The 18,804-nt window shown below is 44.4% G+C and overlaps 1 protein-coding gene across 5 annotated transcripts in view; it reads left to right on the forward strand.

Moving 5' to 3' along the window:
* Positions 1-18,804, forward strand: part of LOC110535129 (extracellular matrix organizing protein FRAS1) — a 349,490-nt gene that overhangs the window by 202,989 nt on the left and 127,697 nt on the right. For all 5 annotated transcript variants that reach the window (XR_016484722.1, XM_090191232.1, XM_090191233.1 and 2 more), the window contains 3 exons: positions 781-960; positions 13,336-13,476; positions 15,479-15,622. Coding sequence is in view for 3 of the 5 variants with exons in the window: in XM_090191232.1 (XP_090047358.1) it covers positions 781-960; positions 13,336-13,476; positions 15,479-15,622 (465 nt within the window). In the remaining 2 variants the exon portion in view is untranslated. The remainder of the gene's footprint in view (positions 1-780; positions 961-13,335; positions 13,477-15,478; positions 15,623-18,804) is intronic.

An 18,804-nucleotide genomic window follows, 5' to 3' on the forward strand; every position in this document is an offset into this window, starting at 1 on the left:
CGCGATTCAGAAATTAGGGAGAGAATTTCACAATTAGAGAATGAACGAATTAACTATTTAAATGCAAGTTACAGATACTGTAGTTATCACGTTTCACATTGGATTTATTAACTACAGAAACGTAAGATGTGTTTTTAATTCGGGTAACGTTCTGCACACACAAGCCTGTTGTTCCAACGCCAACCTCTGAAAATCAGATAATGGATTTCATAACCAGATACCCAGCGCTTCAAGTCAAAGCCTCCTCCTTCACCTTCTCTCACTCTCTCCCCACCTGCAACATGCAACTTTCCTCTCTCTCCCTACCTTTGTCTGTCCATCGCGTATGTAAACTCTGGTTCTGTTAATGGTTCTGTTAAGTTCTGTTCTGTTAATGGTTCTGTTAATGGTTCTGACCAATGGTTCTGTTAATGGTTCTGTTCTCTTAATGGTTCTGTCAGTGGTTTTGTTAATGGTTCTGTTAATGTTTCTGTTCTGTTCTGTTAATGGTTCTGTCAATGGTTCTGTTGATGGTTCTGTTCTGTTCTGTTAATGGTTCTGTTAATGGTTCTGTCAATTTCGGTACATATCTGTAAAATATGTATTCAGAAGTAGTTTGTCTTTAACACCTCCACCCTACCATCTCCCCTACTGTAGTCTATCACCTATTGTTGTGTGTGAGTGTATGTGTGTGAGTGTGAGTGTGTGTCTGTGTGTCTGTGTGTGTGTGTCTGTGTGTCTGTGTGTCTGTGTGAGTGAAGTCTGACTAAAGTGGTTTTCTCTCTCTCTCTCTCTCCGCAGTCTGCCATCCATCTTGTAGGGGATGTCTAGGTCCTCTGGCCTCTGACTGTCTGAGGTGTCTCAAACCACAGGAGGCCCTGCTGCCGCAGAACAGTCACACACACAGAGCAAGGCCACACGGAGTGTGTGTGGACAGATGTCCCGCTCGCTTCTACCTGGATGCTCAACACACCTGCAGAGGCAAGTAGATGATGTGGGTGTGTGGGGGGGGGTTACGACATAGCGGCATCATTTCCACTCAGTGTCGGGTTGATTCGGTGGTTACACATCAACTATCAACTATCAACATTACACATATTAAACAAAACCTACCTTATCTATGTCTCAGACACCTCAGTCCCCACATCTCCCATACTGTATATCTGGCAGTATTTCCTACGACTGACAACCATCAATCAAATCAAATCAAATGTATTTATAAAGCTCTTCTTACATCGGTTGATGTCACAAAGTGCTGTACAGAAACCCAGCCTAAAACCCCCAAAACAGCAAGCAATGCAGGTGTAGAAGCACGGTGGCTAGGGAAAAACTCCCTAGAAAGGCCAAAACCTAGGAAGAAACCTAGAGAGGAAGCAGGCTATGAGGGGTGGCCCAGTCCTCTTCTGGCTGTGCCGGCTGGAGATTATAACAGAACATGGCCAAGTACAGTGTGTGTTATGAATACAGCTATCTCTGACACACACACACACACACACACACACACATACACTCAGTCTATCATTAGGGAGTGAAGGCCAGTCTGTGTGAGATAAACACAACACACCAGCAATGTTCTCTCTCTCTGTGCCACCATTTCCTTCGGGCTTAGAGATAACTAGTAGTCTTTCCACAGCTGTGTTCCCCTACCACTCACAAATCACAAACTCAGCTAGCTATTATGCTAATCGCAGAGTAAACTGTGCAAGAGTAAACTACATATCTTCCTGACCCAGTTAGAGTACTTGTCTTTCCGGAGGAGCTAAATACTACTATCTGTGGTTTATTGAATTGTTTATACATTGTCCTAATTTATTTCTAAATCCCTTCATGTGGTGCAGCGGTAGAATGAAAGTGTCAGAGAGATGTAAATATTTTGAGCTTCAAAACCCACAATACGACAGTATTTTTTGAGCTCATAACTGTTTCGTACGCAGCACGACAGAAATGGCTCAGAGTTGATCCAGATAGACCTACCTCAATTTGTTTACTCTGGATAGGGAGTCTGCTCTGGATAGGGAGTCTGCTCTGGATAGGGAGTCTGCTCTGGATAGGGAGTCTGCTCTGGATAGATGGAGTCTGCTCTGGATAGGGAGTCTGCTCTGGATGGATGGAGTCTGCTCTGGATAGGGAGTCTGCTCTGGATAGGGAGTCTGCTCTGGATAGATGGATTGGAGTGTTAAAGTGTGTTAAATAAGACATTTTATTTTTTTAACAACCAAATCTCAATGTTTGATATAAATGGAATGTTGTAGAAGAAGAAGGTAGAAGAATAAGTTAGAAGAAGAAGGTAGAAGTAGAAGGTAGAAGAAGAAGGTAGAAGAAGAAGGTAGAAGAAGAAGGTAGGAGTAGAAGGTAGAAGTAGAAGGTAGAAGTAGAAGGTAGAAGTAGAAGGTAGAAGAAGAAGGTAGAAGAAGAAGGTAGAAGTAGAAGGTAGAAGTAGAAGGTAGAAGTAGAAGGTAGAAGTAGAAGGTAGAAGAAGAAGGTAGAAGAATAAGGTAGAAGTAGAAGGTAGAAGAAGAAGGTAGAAGAAGAAGGTAGAAGAAGAAGGTAGAAGTAGAAGGTAGAAGAAGAAGGTAGAAGAAGGTAGAAGAAGAAGGTAGAAGAAGAAGGTAGAAGTAGAAGGTAGAAGTAGAAGGTAGAAGTAGAAGGTAGAAGAAGAAGGTAGAAGAAGAAGGTAGAAGTAGAAGGTAGAAGAAGAAGGTAGAAGTAGAAGGTAGAAGTAGAAGGTAGAAGTAGAAGGTAGAAGAAGAAGGTAGAAGAAGAAGTTAGAAGAATAAGGTAGAAGAAGAAGGTAGAAGAAGAAGGTAGAAGTAGAAGGTAGAAGAAGAAGGTAGAAGAAGAAGTTAGAAGAAGAAGAAGGTAGAAGAAGAAAGTAGAAGTAGAAGGTAGAAGTAGAAGGTAGAAGTAGAAGGTAGAAGTAGAAGGTAGAAGAAGAAGGTAGAAGAAGGTAGAAGAAGAAGGTAGTAGAAGAAGTTAGAAGTAGAAGGTAGAAGTAGAAGGTAGAAGAAGAAGGTAGAAGAAGAAGGTAGAAGTAGAAGGTAGAAGAACAAGGTAGAAGAAGAAGGTAGAAGTAGAAGGTAGAAGTAGAAGGTAGAAGTAGAAGGTAGAAGGAGAAGGTAGAAGAAGAAGGTAGAAGAAGAAGTTAGAAGAAGAAGGTAGAAGAAGAAGGTAGAAGTAGAAGGTAGAAGAAGAAGGTAGAAGAAGAAGGTAGAAGTAGAAGGTAGAAGTAGAAGGTAGAAGAAGAAGGTAGAAGAAGAAGGTAGAAGAAGAAGGTAGAAGAAGAAGAAGAAGGTAGAAGTAGAAGGTAGAAGAAGAAGGTAGAAGTAGAAGGTAGAAGTAGAAGGTAGAAGTAGAAGGTAGAAGTAGAAGGTAGAAGAAGAAGGTAGAAGTAGAAGGTAGAAGTAGAAGGTAGAAGTAGAAGGTAGAAGAAGAAGGTAGAAGAAGAAGGTAGAAGTAGAAGGTAGAAGAAGAAGGTAGAAGTAGAAGGTAGAAGGAGAAGGTAGAAGAAGAAGGTAGAAGAAGAAGTTAGAAGAAGAAGGTAGAAGAAGAAGGTAGAAGTAGAAGGTAGAAGAAGAAGGTAGAAGAAGAAGGTAGAAGTAGAAGGTAGAAGTAGAAGGTAGAAGTAGAAGGTAGAAGTAGAAGGTAGAAGAAGAAGGTAGAAGAAGAAGGTAGAAGTAGAAGGTAGAAGAAGAAGGTAGAAGAAGAAGGTAGAAGAAGAAGGTAGAAGTAGAAGGTAGAAGTAGAAGGTAGACGTAGAAGGTAGAAGAAGAAGGTAGAAGAAGAAGGTAGAAGTAGAAGTAGAAGGTAGAAGTAGAAGGTAGAAGAAGAAGGTAGAAGAAGAAGGTAGAAGAAGAAGGTAGAAGTAGAAGGTAGAAGAAGAAGGTAGAAGAAGAAGTTAGAAGAAGAAGGTAGAAGAAGAAGGTAGAAGTAGAAGGTAGAAGTAGAAGGTAGAAGTAGAAGGTAGAAGAAGAAGGTAGAAGAAGAAGGTAGAAGTAGAAGGTAGAAGAAGAAGGTAGAAGTAGAAGGTAGAAGTAGAAGGTAGAAGTAGAAGGTAGAAGAAGAAGGTAGAAGAAGAAGTTAGAAGAATAAGGTAGAAGAAGAAGGTAGAAGAAGAAGGTAGAAGTAGAAGGTAGAAGAAGAAGGTAGAAGAAGAAGTTAGAAGAAGAAGGTAGAAGAAGAAAGTAGAAGGAGAAGGTAGAAGAAGAAGGTAGAAGAAGAAGTTAGAAGAAGAAGGTAGAAGAAGAAGGTAGAAGTAGAAGGTAGAAGAAGAAGGTAGAAGAAGAAGGTAGAAGTAGAAGGTAGAAGAAGAAGGTAGAAGAAGAAGGTAGAAGAAGAAGGTAGAAGAAGAAGAAGAAGGTAGAAGTAGAAGGTAGAAGAAGAAGGTAGAAGTAGAAGGTAGAAGTAGAAGGTAGAAGTAGAAGGTAGAAGTAGAAGGTAGAAGAAGAAGGTAGAAGTATAAGGTAGAAGTAGAAGGTAGAAGTAGAAGGTAGAAGAATAAGGTATAAGAAGAAGGTAGAAGTAGAAGGTAGAAGAAGAAGGTAGAAGTAGAAGGTAGAAGGAGAAGGTAGAAGAAGAAGGTAGAAGAAGAAGTTAGAAGAAGAAGGTAGAAGAAGAAGGTAGAAGTAGAAGGTAGAAGAAGAAGGTAGAAGAAGAAGGTAGAAGTAGAAGGTAGAAGTAGAAGGTAGAAGTAGAAGGTAGAAGTAGAAGGTAGAAGAAGAAGGTAGAAGAAGAAGGTAGAAGTAGAAGGTAGAAGAAGAAGGTAGAAGAAGAAGGTAGAAGAAGAAGGTAGAAGTAGAAGGTAGAAGTAGAAGGTAGACGTAGAAGGTAGAAGAAGAAGGTAGAAGAAGAAGGTAGAAGTAGAAGTAGAAGGTAGAAGTAGAAGGTAGAAGAAGAAGGTAGAAGAAGAAGGTAGAAGAAGAAGGTAGAAGTAGAAGGTAGAAGAAGAAGGTAGAAGAAGAAGTTAGAAGAAGAAGGTAGAAGAAGAAGGTAGAAGTAGAAGGTAGAAGTAGAAGGTAGAAGTAGAAGGTAGAAGAAGAAGGTAGAAGAAGAAGGTAGAAGTAGAAGGTAGAAGAAGAAGGTAGAAGAAGAAGGTAGAAGAAGAAGGTAGGAGAAGAAGGTAGAAGTAGAAGGTAGAAGTAGAAGGTAGAAGAAGAAGGTAGAAGAAGAAGGTAGAAGTAGAAGGTAGAAGAAGAAGGTAGAAGAAGAAGGTAGAAGTAGAAGGTAGAAGTAGAAGGTAGAAGGAGAAGGTAGAAGAAGAAGGTAGAAGAAGAAGTTAGAAGAAGAAGGTAGAAGAAGGTAGAAGTAGAAGGTAGAAGAAGAAGGTAGAAGAAGAAGTTAGAAGAAGAAGGTAGAAGTAGAAGGTAGAAGTAGAAGGTAGAAGTAGAAGGTAGAAGAAGAAGGGTCCAGACACATTTTGTTGTGATTTCCTCGTTTTTAAGAAACTCACCCCTAAACTGCAAATCACTTGACCCCCCAAAAAAATATGAAACAAAGGCTCCCAAAAACATCCAAATGTGTCCTTTTAGGAACAGCAACTCTCTCAGCATAGTGACAGAGGAGGTCCGACACTCTTTGAAGACATCTTTATGTTGGCGTTTCATCGTATTTTGCCAAGTACCTGTAGCAGCAGGCTACACGGGAGAACGAAACAACTGGAAAGAAGGAAAACTGTTTTGAGTCGCACCAAAATGGAATATAACGTTGTGGATGAAGTTCAGAATGACACACTTTCATGTGCACAACATCTAAAGACCTGCGTCACTGTACTGAGAGCTTTGACGTTTCTAAAATGATTCATTTTGGGTGAATTTGGAGCCTTCGAACATGTTTTTTTTTTTCAGGGCCCCTATACTGAACAACGAGGATGAGGAAGTGATTTTCTGTTTGGGGGAGAGTTGATTCCAACTCTTGATTCCAGACTATTCACTTGATTCCAGACTATTCACTTGATTCCAGACTATTCACCTGATTCCAGACTATTCACTTGATTCCAGACTATTCACTTGATTCCAGACTATTCACTTGATTCCAGACTATTCACTTGATTCCAGACTATTCACTAGATTCCAGACTATTCACTAGATTCCAGACTATTCACTTGATTCCAGAATATCCACTTGATTCCAGACTATTCACTTGATTCCAGACTATTCACCTGATTCCAGACTATTCACTTGATATGAAGTGCCTTTTGAACCTAGACTCGACACTTGCCTTGCAGTAGCAGAGAGAACAGTCTATGACTTGGGTGACTGGAGTCTTTGACAAGTTTTTGGGCCTTCCTCTGACACCGCCTGGTATAAAGGTCCTGGATGGCAGGAACTGTGGCCCCGGTGATGTACTACCCTCTGTACGTCCTTGAGGTTGAATGCCGAGCAGTTGCCATACCAGGCGGTGATGCAACTGGTCAGGATGCTCTCGATGGTGCAGCTGTAGAACTTTTTGAGGATCTGGAGACCCATGCCAAATCTTTTCAGTCTCCTGAGGTTGGGTTCAATGGGTTCACTGTCAAGGTGTAGTCTAATTGCCAGCGGTGTGTGTGTGTGTGTGAGTGTGTGTGTGTCTGTCTGCAGGGTGTGTGTCTGTGTGTGTGTGTGTGTGTGTGTGTGTGTGTGTGTGTCTGTCTGCAGGGTGTTTGTGTCCTGAAAACATCAATGGGGTCTATTGTGTTTTAAGAGCATGTCCAGACAGATGCTGAGCTTCCTCTAGGCTCCTGTCTGGAGGGGCGGTGCCAAACACACACACACACACACACACACACACACACACGCACACGCACACACACACACACAGGTAGAGATCGGGTGTCTTTATGAGAAAATTCCAACCTGTAGTTCCGTCTGTGCCATTGTCAACACACTCCTTCCTTCCTTCCTGTGTGTGTGTGTGTGTGTGTGTGTGTGTGTGTGTGTAGACAGAGATGGCCAGTGTTGAGGGCTAAGTGGTGCTCTGTGTTAATACAGGTTATTATATCCTGAAACACAGCTGGGTTTTTATTCTCTCCCTCTACTCAGGGACTGATTCAGACCTGGGACAGCTGTCTCCCTCTACTCAGGGCCTGGTTCAGACCTGGGACAGCTGTCTCCCTCTACCGGGGACTGATTCAGACCTGAGACAGCTGTCTCCCTCTACTCCGGACCTGGTTCAGAACTGGGACAGCTCTCTGCCTCTACCAGGGACTGATTCAGACCTGGGACAGCTGTCTCCCTCTACTCAGTGATTGATTCAGAACTGGGACAGCTCTCTACCTCTACCAGGGACTGATTCAGAACTGGGACAGCTGTCTCCCTCTACCAGGGACTGATTCAGACCTGTGACAGCTCTCTCCCTCTACCAGGGACTGATTCAGACCTGGGACAGCTGTCTACCTCTACTCAGGGACTGAATCAGACCTGGGACAGCTCTCTCCTTCTACTCAGGAACTGATTCAGACCTGGGACAGCTCTCTCCCTCTGCTCAGGGACTGAATCAGACCTGGGACAGCTGTCTCCCTCTACCAGGGATTGATTCAGACCTGGGACAGCTCTCTACCTCTACTCAGGGACTGAATCAGACCTGGGACAGCTGTCTCCCTCTACCAGGGACTGATTCAGACCTGGGACAGCTCTCTCCTTCTACTCAGGGATTGAATCAGACCTGGGACAGCTCTCTGCCTCTACCAGGGACTGAATCAGACCTGGGACAGCTTTCTCCTTCTACTCAGGGACTGAATCAGACCTGGGACAGCTCTCTACCTCTACTCAGGGATTGAATCAGACCTGGGACAGCTCTCTCCCTCTGCTCAGGGACTGAATCAGACCTGGGACAGCTGTCTCCCTCTACCAGGGATTGATTCAGACCTGGGACAGCTCTCTACCTCTACTCAGGGACTGAATCAGACCTGGGACAGCTGTCTCCCTCTACCAGGGACTGATTCAGACCTGGGACAGCTCTCTCCTTCTACTCAGGGATTGAATCAGACCTGGGACAGCTCTCTGCCTCTACCAGGGACTGAATCAGACCTGGGACAGCTGTCTCCCTCTACCAGGGACTGATTCATACCTGGGACAGCTCTCTGCCTCTACCAGGGACTGAATCAGACCTGGGACAGCTGTCTCTCTCTACCAGGGACTGATTCAGACCTACCTGACTCCACTATTCAATTCCTATGGCCAGGATAGAGTGAAACTTGAGTTAGAAAATAAAATGAGCAGTACATTGGTTCCACAGTACTAAACACCAACCCCTTAGATTTAGAACCCGTTCAACTGAACAAGGAGCATGAAGCGATCCCGATTTAGTTCATGATTCATTAACGACAACCGTTGAGTTATGACACATCCACTGCACAATACCAAGTGATGTAGCCGGCAGTTTACTCTCTGGGGTCCATGTTAAATAATGTCACGGAGTCGAGCAGCAGAGGAGGAGAAGGACTTTGACAAACAGCTAGATCAATATGCACTCCCTCTTTACTCTGGGAGAAAAATTACATATCTGAGATGCAATAAAATAATGTCTGCTTTCCCAATGGCACCCTATTCTCTATATAGTGCACTACTTTAGACCAGAGCCCTATTCCCTATATAGTGCACTACTTTAGACCAGAGCCCTATTCCCTATATAGTGCACTACTTTAGACCAGAGCACTATTCCCTATATAGTGCACTACTTTAGACCAGAACCCTATTCCCTATATAGTACACTACTTTAGACCAGAACCCTATTCCCTATATAGTGCACTACTTTAGACTAGTTGCCCTATTCCCTATATAGTGCACTACTTTAGACCAGAGCCCTATTCCCTATATAGTGCACTACTGTTGACCAGAGCCCTATTCCCTATATAGTGCACTTCTTTAGACCAGAGCCCTATTCCCTATATAGTACACTACTTTAGACCAGAGCCCTATTCCCTATATAGTGCACTACTTTAGACCAGAACCCTATTCCCTATATAGTACATTACTTTAGACCAGAACCCTATTCCCTATATAGTGCACTACTTTAGACCAGAGCCCTATTCTCTATATATTGCACTACTTTAGACTAGAGCCCTATTCCCTATATAGTGCACTACTTTAGACCAGGGCCCTATTCCCTATATAGTGCACTACTTTAGACCAGAGCCCTATTCCCTATATAGTGCACTACTTTAGACCAGAGCCCTATTCTCTATATAGTACATTACTTTAGACCAGAACCCTATTCCCTGTATAGTGCACTACATTAGACCAGAGCCCTATTCCCTATATAGTGCACTACTGTTGACCAGAGCCCTATATAGTGCACTACTGTTGACCAGAGCCCTATATAGTGCACTAGTTTAGACCAGAGCCCTATATAGTGCACTACTTTAGACCAGAGCCCTATTCCCTATATAGTGCACTACTTTAGACCAGAACCCTATTCCCTATATAGTGCACTACTTTAGACCAGAGCCCTATTCCCTATATAGTGCACTATGTTTGACCAGGACCCATAAGGCTCTGGTCACAAGGTATTGCACAATATTTGAAGAAGAAGAAGCCATTTTGAACACAGCCGATGTACCCAGGCTGGCAGGCTTGTGTCTATCTTTCTTCTCCTGTCCTGGTGGCTGAGGGAAGCTGTCCTGCAGTTCCATATAATGTGTCTCCAGTACTGTGGAAGGTGGTAAACTCAATTACTGAAACAGATAGGCTTTCTCAGTGTGCTGACAGAGAGAGAGAGAGACATGTGAAGTCCCCTTAAGGGACACAATCTATACACAGACACACACGCATGCACAAACACACATGCACTCACTCACTCACTCACTCACTCACTCACTCACTCACTCAAACACACACACACACACACACACACACACACACGGTCAAGAGGTTTCCATGAGAGGTTGTACCAGGAAGTTAGGCAGGGGTCACACATTGGCGCTCCTGCCTGTCTAGCTGTCAGGTGTGGGCCCACGGATGGGTTACGCTTAGAAAAAAAAGATTTCAAAACAGTTCTTCAGCTATCTCTATAGGAGAACCCTTTGAAGAACCATTTTGGGTTCTATGTAGAACCCTATGTGGAAAGAATTATCCATAGAACCCAAAAGGGCTCTACCTGGAATGAAAAAGGGTTCTCCTATGAGGCTGCGGAACCCTTTTAGGTTTAGACCTAAAAGGTTTAGACTGTAGCGACAGTCCATCTGTGAGTACACATAGCCTAGATACTGTGAGTACACGTAGTCTAGATACTGTGAGTACACATAGCCTAGATACTGTGAGTACATGTAGCCTAGATACTGTGAGTACACATAGCCTAGATAATGTGAGTACACATAGCCTAGATACTGTGAGTACACATAGCCTAGATACTGTGAGTACATGTAGCCTAGATACTGTGAGTACACATATCAAATCAAATCAAATCAAATGTATTTATATAGCCCTTCGTACATCAGCTGATATCTCAAAGTGCTGTACAGAAACCCAGCCTAAAACCCCAAACAGCAAGCAATGCAGGTGTAGAAGCACGGTGGCTAGGAAAAACTCCCTAGAAAGGCCAAAACCTAGGAAGAAACCTAGAGAGGAACCAGGCTATGTGGGGTGGCCAGTCCTCTTCTGGCTGTGCCGGGTGGAGATTATAACAAAACATGGTCAAGATGTTCAAATGTTCATAAATGACCAGCATGGTCGAATAATAATAAGGCAGAATAGTTGAAACTGGAGCAGCAGCACAGTCAGGTGGACTGGGGACAGCAAGGAGTCATCATGTCAGGTATTCCTGGGGCATGGTCCTATGGCTCAGGTCAGTTGAAACTGGAGCAGCAGCACAGCCAGGTGGACTGGGGACAGCAAGGAGTCATCATGTCAGGTAGTCCTGGGGCATGGTCCTAGGGCTCAGGTCCTCCGAGAGAGAGAAAGAGAGAAGGAGAGAATTAGAGAACGCATACTTAGATTCACACAGGACACCGAATAGGACAGGAGAAGTACTCCAGATATAACAAACTGACCCTAGCCCCCCGACACATAAACTACTGCAGCATAAATACTGGAGGCTGAGACAGGAGGGGTCAGGAGACACTGTGGCCCCATCCGAGGACACCCCCGGACAGGGCCAAACAGCAAGGATATAACCCCACCCACTTTGCCAAAGCACAGCCCCCACAACACTAGAGGGATATCTTCAACCACCAACTTACCATCCTGAGACAAGGCTGAGTATAGCCCACAAAGACCTCCGCCACGGCACAACCCAAGGGGGGGGGGGGGGGGGGGGGGGGGCGCCAACCCAGACAGGATGACCACATCAGTGACTCAAGGCTCACATAGCCTAGTTACTGTGAGTACACATAGCCTAGATACTGTGAGTACACATAGCCTAGTTACTGTGAGTACACGTAGCCTAGTTACTGTGAGTACACGTAGCCTAGATACTGTGAGTACACTGTGAGTAGACATAGCCTAGATACTATGAGTACACGTAGCCTAGTTACTGTGAGTACACATAGCCTAGATACTGTGAGTACACATAGCCTAGTTACTGTGAGTACACGTAGCCTAGTTACTGTGAGTACACGTAGCCTAGATACTGTGAGTACACTGTGAGTAGACATAGCCTAGATACTATGAGTACACGTAGCCTAGTTACTGTGAGTACACATAGCCTAGATACTGTGAGTACACATAGCCTAGTTACTGTGAGTACACGTAGCCTAGTTACTGTGAGTACACGTAGCCTAGATACTGTGAGTACACTGTGAGTACACATAGCCTAGATACTGTGAGTACACTGTGAGTAGACATAGCCTAGATACTATGAGTACACGTAGCCTAGATACTGTGAGTACACATAGCCTAGATACTGTGAGTACACGTAGCCTAGATACTGTGAGTACACATAGCCTAGATACTGTGAGTACACATAGCCTAGATACTATGAGTACACATAGCCTAGTTACTGTGAGTACATGTAGCCTAGATACTATGAGTACACGTAGCCTAGATACTGTGAGTACACATAGCCTAGATAATGTGAGTACACATAACTTAGATACTGTGAGTACACATAGCCTAGATATTGTGAGTACACATAGCCTAGATACTGTGAGTACACATAGCCTAGATATTGTGAGTACACATAGCCTAGATACTGTGAGTACACATAGCCTAGATGCTGTGAGTACACATAGCCTAGATACTGTGAGTACACATAGCCTAGATACTATGAGTACACATAGCATAGATACTGTGAGTACACATAGTCTAGATACTGTGAGTACACATAGCCTAGATACTGTGAGTACACTGTGAGTGCACATAGCCTAGATACTGTGAGTACACGTAGCCTAGATACTGTGAGTACATGCAGCCTAGATACTGTGAGTACACACAGCCTAGATACTGTGAGTGCACGTAGCCTAGATACTGTGAGTACACACAGCCTAGATATTGTGAGTACACATAGCCTAGATACTATGAGTACACATAGCCTAGATACTGTGAGTACACTGTGAGTGCACATAGCCTAGATACTGTGAGTACACGCAGCCTAGATACTGTGAGTACACACAGCCTAGATACTGTGAGTACACTGTGAGTGCACATAGCATAGATACTGTGAGTACACGTAGCCTAGATACTGTGAGTACACGCAGCCTAGATACTGTGAGTACACGTAGCCTAGATACTGTGAGTACACGCAGCCTAGATACTGTGAGTACACACAGCCTTGATACTGTGAGTGCACGTAGCCTAGACACTGTGAGTACACACAGCCTAGATACTGTGAGTACACTGTGAGTGCACATAGCATAGATACTGTGAGTACACGTAGCCTAGATACTGTGAGTACACGTAGCCTAGATACTGTGAGTACACATAGCCTAGATACTGTGAGTACACGCAGCCTAGATACTGTGAGTACACACAGCCTAGATACTGTGAGTACACTGTGAGTGCACATAGCATAGATACTGTGAGTACACGTAGCCTAGATACTGTGAGTACACGCAGCCTAGATACTGTGAGTACACGTAGCCTAGATACTGTGAGTGCACGTAGCCTAGATACTGTGAGTACACACAGCCTAGATACTATGAGTGCACGTAGCCTAGACACTGTGAGTACACACAGCCTAGTTACTGTGAGTACACGTAGCCCAGATACTGTGAGTACACAAAGTGGGAACGGCAGAGTGCTAAACACAGGAACCGTCAGAATAACAGGCCGCTGGTCTGTAAATTATACCGCTATCGTTATGCGATGAAACCCATCTACATTGTGACTAGCACTTCCAGCCGAGGCAATACATTCAGTTTAAAGAGTCTGCGTCTCCTCAAACATAGTTTGTTTTTTTGGAAGTGTTACGGATAATAGCTCAATCTTCTCTCCTCTTCTTCCCTTTCAGAATGCCACACTTCCTGTTTACAGTGCACCGGAGGAAGTGGTCAGAACTGCACTTCTTGTGCCCCGCCCTACGTCCTCCAGGACGGCCAGTGTGTTCTCAGATGTCCCCCAGGCTTCAACATCCAGGAAAACACCTGCCAAGGTGGGGAAGACCAGCACACACACACACACACACACACACACACACACACCTACACACACACACACCTACACACACACACACGCCTACACACACACCTACACACACACCTACACACACACACACACACACACACACACACACACACACACACACACACACACCATCACCTGGTTAACCCATACTGTTCACCCATCACGTTAACTGACACACAGCAGACCCAGTCTGTTACAGGAGACAGACAATAAACAAGTTTCAAATTGGTATTTGAATGTGAAAAGACTGTAATGCTCTTATTTGAAGGAGACACTTTGAAGATAACCTTTTCTTACTAACGATGCATTTTTAAAGCAGCACTTCTAGCTGTTGTAGAAACAGTTATCCTGGAGTTGTTACTGTATTGTTTTAGCATGGAAACGCTGTATGTGAGATGCCGATACGATTCATTCGTTCCACATCGACTATCTAAAGTACATTCACTGAGCATTTTTCCCCTGAGGCTGAATCAGAATCACGGAGGGAAACATGATCATTCTCACCCACTTTAAGAACTTGAAAACAAAACAGAATACATTTCAAGTTACTGTGGAAAGACCATTTATTTCGGCAGTTCAACATTTCTGGCCAAAGCTTCTCCTTTTAAACAGTCTGCGGTACTTAAAGTAACGGTGTCCCAAAATGCACCCTGTTCCCTATATAGTGCACTATTTTTCCCGATCAGAGCCCTATGGGCTAACTAGGAAATAGGCAGCCATTTGGGTCACAAGTCTTAATCACCAACGAGTGCTTTAACAGCTCACTGGGCTTTCATCACAGACTCCTTACTTTAATGGAATTAGCAGAAGGGGTGTGACGTGGAGCCGTTCGTTAGCGACGCCTCGTTTACCATCTTAAACCGGCAGGGAGTTGACCTTTCAGCGACCGACCGTCTTCATCAGGTCTCCTACTAAGTCTTTGTAATGTTCTTTGAGGGAAATTGGTCTAGTTTTCTGAGCAACCAACAGACCCCCACTTCCCCCCCTACCTCCCCCTCTCAATTCAATTCAATTCAAGGGGCTTTATTGGCATTGGAAACATGTGTTAACATTGCCAAATCAAGTGAGGTAGATAATATACAAAAGTGAAATAAACAATAAAAATGAACAGTAAACATTACACTCATAGAAGTTCCAAGAGAATAAATACATTACAAATGTCATATTATGTCTCTATACAGTGTTGTAACAATGTACAAATGGTTAAAGTACAAAAGGGAAAATAAATAAACATAAATATGGGTTGTATTTACAATGGTGTGTGTTCTTCACTGGTTGCCCTTTTCTCGTGGCAACAGGTCACAAATCTTGCTGCTGTGATGCCACACTGTGGAATTTCACCCAGTAGATATGGGAGTTTATCAAAATTGGGTTTGTTTTCGAGTTCTTTGTGGATCTGTGTAATGTGAGGGAAATATGTGTCTCTAATATGGTCATAAATTGGACAGGAGGTTAGGAAGTGCAGCTCAGTTTCCACCTCATTTTGTGGGCAGTGTGCACATAGACTGTCTTCTCTTAAGAGCCATGTCTGTCTAGGGCGGCCTTTCTCAATAGCAAGGCTATGCTCACTGAGTCTGTATAGTCAAAGCTTTCCTTAAGTTTGCGTCAGTCACAGTGGTCAGGTATTCTGCCGCTGTGTACTCTGTTTAGGGCCAAATTGCAGTCTAGTTTGCTAGTTTTTGTTGTTAATTATTTCCAATATGTCAAGTAATTATCTTTTTTGTTTTCTCATGATTTAATCTCTCTCCCCACACCCTCCTCCTCCCACCCTCCTCCCCCTCTCTCCTCACCTCCTCCTCACACCCTCCTCCCCCTCTCTCCTCACCTCCTCCCCACAACCTCCTCCCCCTCTCTCCTCACCTCCTCCCCACACCCTCCTCCCCCTCTCTCCTCACCTCCTCCCCACACCCTCCTCCCCCTCTCTCCTCACCTCCTCCCCACACCCTCCCCACACCGTCTTCCTCTCCCAGGGTGCCACCCGTCCTGCCAGGAGTGTAGCGGGCCGTCCAAGGCTGACTGTGTGTCCTGCCCCCCCCTGGCCAAATTCCACAATGGGTACTGCACTACCAGCTGTCCTGAGGGAGAGTTCCTACACCCCCAAGGATACTGCCAGGGTAAGGTAGTGTGTGTTGGTGTGGGGGGTAGGGTGGGGTTAATGTGTGTGTTGGGGGTAGGGTGGTGTAGTGTGTGTTGGTGTGGGGGGTAGGGTGGGGTTAATGTGTGTGTTTGGGGTAGGGGGGTGTAGTGTGTGTTGGTGTGGGGGGTAGGGGGGTGTAGTGTGTGTTGGTGTGGGGGGTAGGGGGGTGTAGTGTGTGTTGGTGTGGGGGGTAGGGTGGTGTAGTGTGTGTGTGTAGGTGGATGGGTGGGTTCAAGATATCAATAAATTACTGAAGGATTTCTGAAGTTTGACTTTATTTTTTCAGAGCAATTAAGAACTTTAAGACAATTCCCTGGAGAAATGTCTTTGTTTAGGAAACTTTAAGACAATTCCCTGGAGAAATGTCTTTGTTTTGGAAATTTTAAGACAATTCCCTGGAGAAATGTCTTTGTTTTGGAAACTTTAAGACAATTCCCTGGAGAAATGTCTTTGTTTAGGAAACTTTAAGACAATTCCCTGGAGAAATGTCTTTGTTTAGGAAACTTTTCAAGGACTACTTGAATATGCGTGATGATCAAAGTTTAATCATAAACAATATCCACTGTCCATTGCCATTCACATGAAAACAATCACTGAGCACGGTTACATGCACGCAATAATATGATTATTGTGGATAGTGAGATTATAATAATAGTTTGTTGTGAATGTTTACGTGCTTTGCAACAATAACAATTTCCCTAATAATCCTGTTTACATGGATACATCTGAAATCAGGCTACTGATGGCACTCTGGTAAATGTAGAAAATCACCAATCACAATAAACGTTCTACCCCCATTGTCAGTGTGATTTTTGGGATGCGTAATTGTTCGGACATATAATGTTTGAATGTGAAAAGTACACTGAACAAAAATATAAACTCAAAGATTTTACTGAGTTGCAGTTCATAGAAGGTAACCCGTCCATTGAAATAAATTCATTAGACCCTAATCTATGGATGTCACATGACTGGGAATACAGATATGCATCTGTTGGTCACAGATACTTGAAAAAAGGTAGGGGGTGTGGATCAGAATACCAGTCAGTATCTGGTGTGACCACCATTTGCCTCATGCAGCGTGACACATCTCCTTCACATAGAGTTGATCAGGCCGTTGATTGTGGCCTGTGGAATCTTGTACCACTCCGCTTCAATGGCTGTGCGAAGTTGCTGGATATTGGCGTGAACTGGAACAAGCAGTTGTACACGACAATCCAGAGCATCCCAAACATGCTCAATGGGTGACATGTCTGGTGAGTTTGCAGGCCATGGATTCCAGGAATTGTGTACAGATCCTTTGCGACATGGGGCCGTGCATTATCATGCTGAATGAGATGTTGGCGGCAGATGAATGGCACGACAATGGGCCTCAGCATCTCATCACGTATGTATCTATGAACTGCTCATCTTCGATGGCCACTGGCACGCTGGAGAAGTGTGCCGGCTGATGGCAGACAGCGTGCCAGTTGTTGTGTGGGCAAGCAGTTTGCTGATGTCAAGTTGTGAATAGTGCACCCCGTGGTGGCGGTGGGGTTATGGTATGGGCAGGCATAAGACACGGAAAATGAACACAATTGCATTTTATCAATGGCAATTTGAATACACAGAGATACCGTGATGAGATCCTGAAGCCCATTGTCGTGCCATTCATCTGCCACCATCACCTCATGTTTCAGCATGATAATGCACGGTCCCAGGTCCAGTCAGGTCCAGACCCTGGTGAGGACGAAAAGCATGCAGATGAGCTTCCCTGAGACAGTCTGTGACGAAATTCTTTGGTTATGCAAACCCACAGTTTATTCAGCTGTCCAGGTGGCTGGTCTCAGACGATCCCGCAGGTGAAGAAGCCAGATATGGAGGTCCTGGGCTGGCGTGGTTACACGTGGTCTCTGGCAACAGCTTTGCTGGGCATTCCTGCAGTCAGCGTGCCAATTGCACGCTACCTCAAAACTTGAGACATCTGTGGCATTGTGTTGTGTGATTAAACTTCACATTTTAGAGTGAGTGGCCTTTTATTGTCCCCCAGCACAGTGTGCTGGATATTAATCATGCTGTTTAATCAGCTTCTTGATATGCCACATCTGTCAGGTGGATGGATTATCTTGGCAAAGGAAAAACCCTCACTAAAGGGATGTAGACGAATATGGGCATTTTAGAGAAATTAAACATTTTAGAGAAATACGTTTTTTTGTGAGTACGGAACATTTCTGGGATCTTTTATTTAAACATGGGACCAACACTCTACATGTTGCTTTGATATTTTTGCTCATTGTACTTCTAAGACACATACGTTCAGATGTGTTGAACTCAGTGGCGTTATCTCTCCCTCCTCTGTTCTCCACTCAGCCAAACATTAAAGTTAGCTCTCCCTCCCTGTTCTCCACTCAGCCAAATATTAAAGTTATCTCTCCCTCCTCTGTTCTCCACTCAGCCAAACATTAAAGTTATCTCTCCCTTCTCTGTTCTCCACTCAGCCAAACATTAAAGTTATCCCTCCCTCCTCTGTTCTCCACTCAGCCAAACATTAATGTTATCTCTCCCTCCTCTGTTCTCCACTCAGCCAAATATTAACGTTATCTCTCCCTCCTCTGTTCTCCACTCAGCCAACCAGTGGCGTTATCCCTCCCTCTGTTCTCCACTCAGCCAAACATTAAAGTTATCTCTCCCTTCTCTGTTCTCCACTCAGCCAAACATTAAAGTTATCCCTCCCTCCTCTGTTCTCCACTCAGCCAAACATTAATGTTATCTCTCCCTCCTCTGTTCTCCACTCAGCCAACCAGTGGCGTTATCCCTCCCTCTGTTCTCCACTCAGCCAAACATTAAAGTTATCTCTCCCCCCTCTGTTCTCCACTCAGTCAAACAGTGGAGTTATCCCTCCCTCCCCAGTTCTCCACTCAGCCAAACAGTGGAGTCATCCTGCCCCTCTGTTCTCCACTCAGCCAAACAGTGGAGTTATCCCTCCCTCCTCTGTTCTCCACTCAGCCAAACAGTGGAGTTATCCCTCCCTCCTCTGTTCTCCACTCAGCCAAACAGTGGAGTTATCCCTCCCTCCTCTGTTCTCCACTCAGCCAAACAGTGGAGTTATCCCTCCCTCCTCTGTTCTCCACTCAGCCAAACAGTGGAGTTATCTCTCCCTCCTCTGTTCTCCACTCAGCCAAA

Source organism: Oncorhynchus mykiss, chromosome 11 (genome assembly GCF_057628025.1).
Source record: "Oncorhynchus mykiss isolate SJ-2025 chromosome 11, ASM5762802v1, whole genome shotgun sequence".
Lineage (NCBI taxonomy): Eukaryota > Metazoa > Chordata > Actinopteri > Salmoniformes > Salmonidae > Oncorhynchus > Oncorhynchus mykiss.